This window comes from Pollachius pollachius (genome assembly GCF_949987615.1).
Source record: "Pollachius pollachius genome assembly, chromosome: 19".
Lineage (NCBI taxonomy): Eukaryota > Metazoa > Chordata > Actinopteri > Gadiformes > Gadidae > Pollachius > Pollachius pollachius.
In genome coordinates, this window is record NC_136952.1 from 6,633,356 (window position 1) to 6,642,526 (window position 9,171).

A 9,171-nucleotide genomic window follows, 5' to 3' on the forward strand; every position below is an offset into this window, starting at 1 on the left:
AGAAATGCATACAGTGTCAGATCCTTGGTCCGATTTGGTCATCGTCGCTCCAGTAGCCAATACTTTTAAATGATGTCTTCATTAGGGACGGCCAGTTTTAATAATACAATTATTCATATTTCACTAGAAATAAACCAGGCGTGTATAAGTACACTTACATTGAGTTAAAATCTAAATCAAACTTCACCTCTTTTTGCTTGAAAATTTGCCTACATCTTGGCTACAAAACCATGATGAATAGAAAGAACTACTGCGACTACTACTATTACTACTAGTACTGCTACCGCTACTACTGCCATACAAAATAATAACGCATAAACAAAAAAGCAAAATTGAAAGAATGAAACCTTTATGTTACCATTTAACAAGTCTAATTTCATCATCTTACCCTATGCTAAAGTCCTGCAGGTGTGATATATATAAGTATACTTATAGTGTATATAAGTGTTACATGATGTTTGCGTTGCTCCTGCTACACAATGGAAGCCCCTATATCCTCCAGGGAGCAGCGCTTCATTTCATCCTCCACTGCAGTGTTGTCAGGGCTGATGTCTAATTGTTAATGGCTCTTGGTGAGTCAATATGGCTTATATGAAGACCTCCGTTAGCCTCGATGTTAAACCGTGTTGACACCATTCATGCAGGTTGTTTCACAAGCCTTGCAGGTTTGGTGGACCTAGACCGTAAGTACAAACGGGAATGAATAGATAGTATACTAGTATATTGTGTGTACATACTATATACTGTAGTTTAGATGGCATAGTGTATGGGATTGCTTAGGTTTATACAGAACCTTAAATCATAACAGGTAAGAAGCTAAGCAGTGCACACGCAAATAATCCTCGCTAACACCTTGCTAATGTTCCATTAACGTTGCTAATAAATTATTCTTTCTAATCATTAACAGAGTGTAAGGAGGTGACAGAGAGACAGTGTATGATAATGGGAGAGAGGGAGTGAGACGTCATAAAGCAGTTAGAGAGAGCAGGTGTAAGTAAGCGCGAGAGAGAAAGTGGAGGGAGGTGAGCGAGGGAGTGAGAGAGACAGACAGAGCAAGGTAGTGTGTGAGAGAGAGACATAGTAAGGAAATAAGATAAGAGTAAGGAAATAAGAGAGAGTATGGAAGTGAGGGAGAGTAAAGTAGGAAGAGAGAGAGAGAGACAGAGAGAGAGAGAGACCGACAGTAAGGTAGTTTGTGAGAAAGATGCTAACATTAAGGTTATCAGGTTATTCTCTGCAACACTGAAATGCTCAATAAATTATTGGTTAATTATCCATAATTACAATCTGAACACCAGACTGAAGGATCGCTTTCAATTACACACCAGTCCCTGGTGTTTTGGTTCATAAGACAGTCCTAAGTTTTATAAGTTAATTGGTAAAATCCTTTACTTATGCAATAACCTGATATGCTCTCTGGGTTATGTCAAAGAAAGTGACATGGGACATCTAATTTCCATCACATATTTCCATCACATATTTCCAAGCGGAACAGCGAAGTAGCAGCGTGCAAAAGGTAGAAAGAATTTGACTTGATCCCCAAGAAATGTGACAAACATTTGCCAAACACATTCCAATGTTAAGCCGGTTAGAGTTAAACCAGTTAGAAAAGATGGAGAAAGATCAAAATCTGAGTTCAGGACGAAGAACGCGTGTTTGCCAAGAAAAACAACCTTTGATTACACCAATAAAAACAAGTCACTATTTTTGCTATCATCCGGTTCTTGAAAAATAAATGTTACGTGGTACATGCAATACATGATGTTATGTTGTGCAATACATGATGTTAGTTGTAGAATAAATGTAGCATTTTACGCCTGTGCCTGCTGCTTGCTAAGCGGGTGTGTGTAGAAGACGCCATGTCTAACATGACGTGGATTATCCGCCGATTCTGAACCAGAATGCGATTTAACACGCATGAGTGTCCGGGCATGACGGCATGTATGGAATAACAATGCAGTCACGGTTGGATGTGGACTGAATGAACGCCGCCACGGAGGACCAATAAACCGGTCAAAGCAACAAGCGTTCATCTGGACTGCTCACCGTTTTTAGACACTTAGGGTACTCATTACTCAGGTAGGGGCACTCGTGTAATGGGATTACACAAGCTGTCCATCAGGGCTGTCCTGGGTGGCCGGTATTGTTAAGCCTTTTCTACAATACATCTCAAGAGAAGATGGCAATTGGTCCATCTTGCCGTTGTTATCTCGATTTGTGTCACAGCTCCATTGTAAAACCCTGCTGTTCATTAAAAAAAGGTCTGACGTCACAGATCCAGCAGCACTGGGACATGTATGATGTTGTTCACATGCCTCCAGGAATGCAGTTCTGTTGTACATATGCATATGTACGGTATATATAGATATCCATGTGATAGAATCATAAACCCGTAGTTAGGATCAAGTACCAACATGCATTATACCAACATATATATTATAAGACATATTTAGAATTATTATTATACCCAGCCAATTTAGAATTATTATTATAATACCCAGATACATTTAGAATATGTTTTATACCAAAATACATTAAGATTTGTTATTATACCAAGATACATTTAGAATTATTTTATACCAATATACATTAAGATGTATTATTATACCAGGATACATTTAGAATTATTTTCAGACCAAGATACATTTACAATTGGATGTTCTTGTAATCCCAGAGTATGAAGGATACCATTGAATCATGCACCCTTTGAACAAGGCAGCAAAGTCTTTCTGACTGCCGTTCTCTCTAGTGTGAGCCATAGATGCTCCAAGCTATTGTTCACAATTTCCTGTTTGTAAAAAAGTTTTCCGCTTTCAGTAATACTTTTTGGTTTGTAAATAAAGTGTCATCGTTTTGTAAAACTATTTCGGCATCATTAAAACAGTTTCGACATGATTAGCATGAACCAATCGGAAGGTTTCAACGCGGCCCATTAACATAAACTTTATTTACGTTCATGCTTAGCCGATCTGACTCTATAGAACAGGGTTGATGATCACCTCAAACAAACTCTCTCTCTCTCCCTAACAGCTGCCGCTCTCTCGACCCCCTTATTACATATTAATGTCCTTCTCGTTAAATGTCCTTTATCCCATCGCCTCACGGAAACACTGATTGGTCCTGGCAGGGGTCCGACCGGGCCAGGGGCCTCCTACCTCCCGTGTAGTGGAGCCGGACCACCACTTAGCGGGTTACTGGGCATACATGTGTGTGTGTTTGTGAGCATGTGTGTGTCTGTGTGTGTGTGTGTCTCTGTGTGTGTGTATAGGTGTGTGTGTGTGTCTGTGTGTGTGTGTATAGGTGTGTGTGTGCGTGTGTGTCTCTATGTTTGTGTGTATAGGTGTGTGTGTGCGTGTGTGTGTCTGTGTGTGTGTGTTTATAGGAGTGTGTGTCTGTGTGTGTGTGTCTGTGTGTGTATCTCTGTGTGTGTGTGTATATAGGTGTGTGTGTGTGTAACACACTGGTCGTTTATATTAGCCGTCCCTCAGGTTTGACAGTCCTGCCTCTGCTGGTTTAACGAGAATCATCGCGTCCATAACCTTGACAACTAAACTCCCATCTCCTCTCCTCTCCTCCCTTTTCCTCTCATCTGCCAACTATATAATAGATAGACATACACACGCACACACACACACACACACACACCCACACACACACACACACGTAGAGGAACCTCAGAGCTACAAGACGAGACATCTTGAATTGATTGGGATACAATGGTGGAGAAGTGGCAGTCAAGGATCAATGCTGCCGAAATCCAACCCACCCACACACACAAACACCCACGCAAACGCGCGCGCACACACACACACACACACACAAATAGAAACCTAAAATGAAAATCCATGGCAGAGTCTGAGACCACCATACATACTGTATCTCCTATCCTCCACCCTACAAACTGTATCTCCTCCACCCTACATACTGTATGTCTCCTCTCCTCCACACTACATACTGTATCTCCTCTCCTCCACACTACATACTGTATCTCCTCTCCTCCACACTACATACTGTATCTCCTCGACACAACACTACATACTGTATCTCCTCTCCTCCACACTACATACTGTATCTCCTCTCCTCCACACTACATACTGTATCTCCTCTCCTCCACACTACATACTGTATCTCCTCTCCTCCACACTACATACTGTACCTCCTCCACACTACATACTGTATCTCCTCCACCCTACATACTGTATCTCCTCTCCTCCACACTACATACTGTATCTCCTCTCCTCCACACTACATACTGTATCTCCTCCACCCTACATACTGTATGTCTCCTCTCCTCCACACTACATACTGTATCTCCTCTCCTCCACACTACATACTGTATCTCCTCTCCTCCACACTACATACTGTATCTCCTCGACACAACACTACATACTGTATCTCCTCTCCTCCACACTACATACTGTATCTCCTCTCCTCCACACTGCATACTGTATCTCCTCTCCTCCACACTACATACTGTATCTCCTCTCCTCCACACTACATACTGTATCTCCTCCACACTACATACTGTATCTCCTCCACCCTACATACTGTATCTCCTCTCCTCCACACTACATACTGTATCTCCTCGACACAACACTACATACTGTATCTCCTCTCCTCCACACTACATACTGTATCTCCTCTCCTCCACACTACATACTGTATCTCCTCTCCTCCAAACTACATACTGTATCTCCTCGACACAACACTACATACTGTATCTCCTCTCCTCCACACTACATACTGTATCTCCTCTCCTCCACACTACATACTGTATCTCCTCTCCTCCACCCTACATACTGTATGTCTCCTCTCCTCCACACTACATACTGTATCTCCTCTCCTCCACACTACATACTGTATCTCCTCTCCTCCACACTACATACTGTATCTCCTCTCCTCCACCCTACATACTGTATCTCCTCTCCTCCACACTACATACTGTATCTCCTCGACACAACACTACATACTGTATCTCCTCTCCTCCACACTACATACTGTATCTCCTCTCCTCCACACTACATACTGTATCTCCTCTCCTCCACACTACATACTGTATCTCCTCTCCTCCACACTACATACTGTATCTCCTCCACACTACATACTGTATCTCCTCCACCCTACATACTGTATCTCCTCTCCTCCACACTACATACTGTATCTCCTTTCCTCCACACTACATACTGTATCTCCTCTCCTCCACACTACATACTGCATCTCCTCCACCCTACATACTGTATGTCTCCTCTCCTCCACACTACATACTGTATCTCCTTTCCTCCACACTACATACTGTATCTCCTCAACACAACACTACATACTGTATCTCCTCTCCTCCACACTACATACTGTATCTCCTCTCCTCCACACTACATACTGTATCTCCTCTCCTCCACACTACATACTGTATCTCCTCGACACAACACTACATACTGTATCTCCTCTCCTCCACACTACATACTCTATCTCCTCTCCTCCACACTACATACTGTATCTCCTGTCCTCCACACTACATACTGTATCTCCTCTCCTCCACACTACATACTGTATCTCCTCTCCTCCACACTACATACTGTATGTCTCCTCTCCTCCACACTACATACTGTATGTCTCCTCTCGTCCACACTACATACTGTATCTCCTCTCCTCCACACTACATACTGTATCTCCTCTCCTCCACACTACATACTGTATCTCCTCTCCTCCACACTACATACTGTATCTCCTCGACACAACACACCCTATATCCTCCAGCATAGATACTGTATCTCTATTCTCCCCAACCCTACACACTGTATCTCTCCTCTCCCCCACCCTACACACTGTATGTCTCCTCTCCCGCACCCTACACACTGCAGGGTCTCTCCTCCCCCCCAGACGGATCTCGACGGGTCACGACTCTCGGCTCACCCCAGGTGATCCCTCCCCCCCGCCCCCGCCAGCCCCCCAGACGGAGGAGGGGGTACGGCGGGGACGTAGCACAGAGCTAGATTAGCGTAGCGCCGCGGGGCATATGAAAGAGCAGATCATTGCGTGGGACACCCGGGACCTGGGGGGGGAGGGGGGGGGGGGGCGCCGCTATCCTTATCTTCATCCTCTAATTGCTTCCTGGTGTCTCAGCAGATGCAGATCAATCAGGAAGACGAGCGACGCAAGGGGGGCGCGTTCCAACACTGGGGGGGGGGGGGGGGGGGGGGCGCTGTGAGGCTGCTTCAGGAGAGACTTTGACATATCAGCATGTTTTTAATATGGAACAGTACACATTATTGGGCTGATAACATGACTCAAACACAGTGTATGACCATTTGTAAACAATAAACAGAAAAAGGCAACAGCTCCGACGGGGAACTGCCTCAAAGTGCGCCGACGCTTTCATATTTTTTTTGTTTGTAAATACTCAACATTATCTCTTTTTTTTTTTTGTGTAAATCATCTTAATAGATCTTTTTAAATATTTAAGGTTTTTTAACGTTTTTTATCTTTACATAGTCATTTTTCATCAGTAATTCATAGTTATAATATGTACAAACCGGGCCTGGGCGCTTCGGGTCACGTTGTGGGCCAAAAAAATGCCGATTAGTAAGTAAGTAAAGAAGCTGGAGTCTCGGAGAACGACTGATAAGGCAATGTTTCCTTTCTGCATGCCTCGTTGGTCTTAGATGACGGCAGGTCTGGTCTGATTGTGGGGTCTGGGATCGCGGTGGCGGGTCTAGTCTGGACCAGAGGGGACCGGGGAGGGGGTTTTGGAGTGGGAGTGGGGGGGGGGGGGGGAGGGTGTCCGGGTCTATGTCTGTGTTGAATGTTCTCACCGCTAGCAATAACTTTATTTACAAAGGCTCAGGATAGTCGACATGGTCCACGTAGTCCGTTCCAATTAAATGCTTCCGTATCTTGGGAGGGGGTCGGGTTTGGGGGAGCTGGGTGGGAGAGCGGTTGAAGGTCATCATGTCTTCACTTTTTTTTTTCACCAGGGCATCCTCGATAGCACAGAAAAACAAGAAACGAGCGAAGGGGATCTGTATCAAAACTCTCGGTGCGGATACGTGGATGAGCTGGGGGGACGGGCGAGCTCTCAGAGAGTATGAAAAGAGAGGACTCTTTGCTTCCTTAGTTCAGCGTGTCCAAATGTTTCTTTAATTATTCTTTTATTTTTTTTTACAATTAAGTCATCTTGATGAGATGACACCCGCCCCCCCCCCCCCCCCATTGAATCCCCCCCGCGTTTACAGACGTCTCTCTTTCCTTTGGCTTAAATCCTTCGTCCTCCTCTTCCTCCTCCTCCTCTTCATCTTCATCCTCCTGGGTCCTTCTCTTCTCCTCTGCCATCTCTCCATCCGTCCGTCCGTCTGTCTCCTGCCTTTCCTCCGTCTGACTCCACGAGGGGGGTGGTGGTGTGGGTGTTGGTGTTGGTGTGGGGGGAGGGTGTTGGTGGGAGGGTGGGGGAGACGTCTGGGAGGGCGGGGCCGCTACTTCAGTAGCCACTCGTTCACTGCAAGAGAAAGAACAATATGTTCACAGCGCGCTCTGCCTTCCTGTTTCACCGTTGCTACGGTAACTAACCGTTCCCCGGACGGACACTCTCGGGCGGAAGGGCCTGGATGTCTGTTGTTTTAGAGTTGTGCGTTTTGGCGAGGGATAGGCGTGTAGGTTTGTCTGTGTGTGTGTGTGTGTGTGTGTGTGTGTGTGTGTGTGTGTGTGTGTGTCCGTGGATGTGTAATTGTGAGTGCCAAGTGAGACACACTTTTTACCGCAAGCTGCATAAAAAGTGTGCAATAAAGAGGGCGCCGTGGGGGCTGTTGCAACGGGGTCTCTTTCATAGTTCACCTCAACACGGAGAATAATGAAGAAGAACATAGTGCCACCGCTGTATAACACTACTGTAGATAACATGCTTCTGCTGTAAAATACTACAGTGTATTACAACATACAGATGTATAACACTACTGTAGATAACATGCTTCTGCTGTATAATACTGGTGTTTATAACAAGGTAGTGCTGTAAAATAAAACAGTGTATTACAACATAGAGATGTATAACACTACTGTATATAACATGCTTCTGCTGTATAATACTACTGTCTATATTAAGCTACTGCTGTATAATACTACAGTGTATTCTAACGTACCGCTGTATAATACTAATGTACATTATAACATACCACTGTCTAATACTACTGTGCATTATAATATACTCCTGTATAATACTACTTTGTATATTAAGGTACTTCTGTATAATACTACTGTATATACAAAGCTACTGCTGTATAATGCTGTAATTACTGCTGTAAAATACTATAATACACTGCTGTACAATACTACTGTGTATTTTAATGTACTGCTGTATAATTCGACTGTGTATTATAACATACTGTTGTATAATACTACTGTGTATTATATAACTATTATATAACGAGTATTATAACTATTGTACAATGCTATGTGTAGCAACGTACTGTGTTCCTGCTTATCCCACAGGTGAACATCAGAGAACCGACCAATTAGAAGCCTTTTCACTGCCTTCTGCTAATGCGACGTGGCTCACCTTGAAGGTGTTTACATCCCGACCCGATGAGGCTAATGAAGCACTAGCGCTTTCTTCCATTGTCTTCCTGCACTCTCCGCTGACTCTCAGGAGAAGGAGGAGGTGTGTGTGTGTGTGTGTGTGTGTGTGTGTGTGTGTGTGCGTGGGCTACCTGCCAGCCTATTAATTGCGCTGAAAGGGGCAGGTCTTTGTGAATCGGTGTGTGTTGTTGTGTCTATGCGTGTGTCTTTTACGTGTGTGCATGAGAGAGAAAGAAAGAAAGAAAAAATGAACGAAAGAACGAGAGAGAGCGAGAGAGAGAGAGAGAGAGAGAGAGAGAGAGAGAGAGAGAGAGAGAGAGAGAGAGAGAGAGAGAGTTGATAGTAATATGGGTTTGGGTGGTGCAGGTAGTAGTAGGTTATAGTGTAGGTTTGGGTGGTGCAGGTAGTAGTTGGTAGTAATATAGGTTTGGGTGGTGCAGGTAGTAGTTGGTAGTAATATAGGTTTGGGTGGTGCAGGTAGTAGTAGGTTATAGTGTAGGTTTGGGTGGTGCAGGTAGTAGTTGGTAGTAATATAGGTTTGGGTGGTACAGGTAGTAATTGGTAGTAATATAGGTTTGGGTGGTGCAGGTAGTAGTTGGTAGTAATTTG

General features: G+C 44.2%; 1 protein-coding gene across 1 annotated transcript in view; it reads right to left on the bottom strand.

Annotated features, from left to right (window-relative positions):
- Positions 1-7,466: 7,466 nt before the first annotated feature.
- Positions 7,467-9,171, bottom strand: part of ca10a (carbonic anhydrase Xa) — a gene marked incomplete at both ends in the record, with an annotated part of 114,607 nt that continues 112,902 nt past the window's right edge. The window contains one exon of the mRNA XM_079756863.1: positions 7,467-7,489. Within this exon, the coding sequence (XP_079612989.1) occupies positions 7,467-7,489 (23 nt within the window). The remainder of the gene's footprint in view (positions 7,490-9,171) is intronic.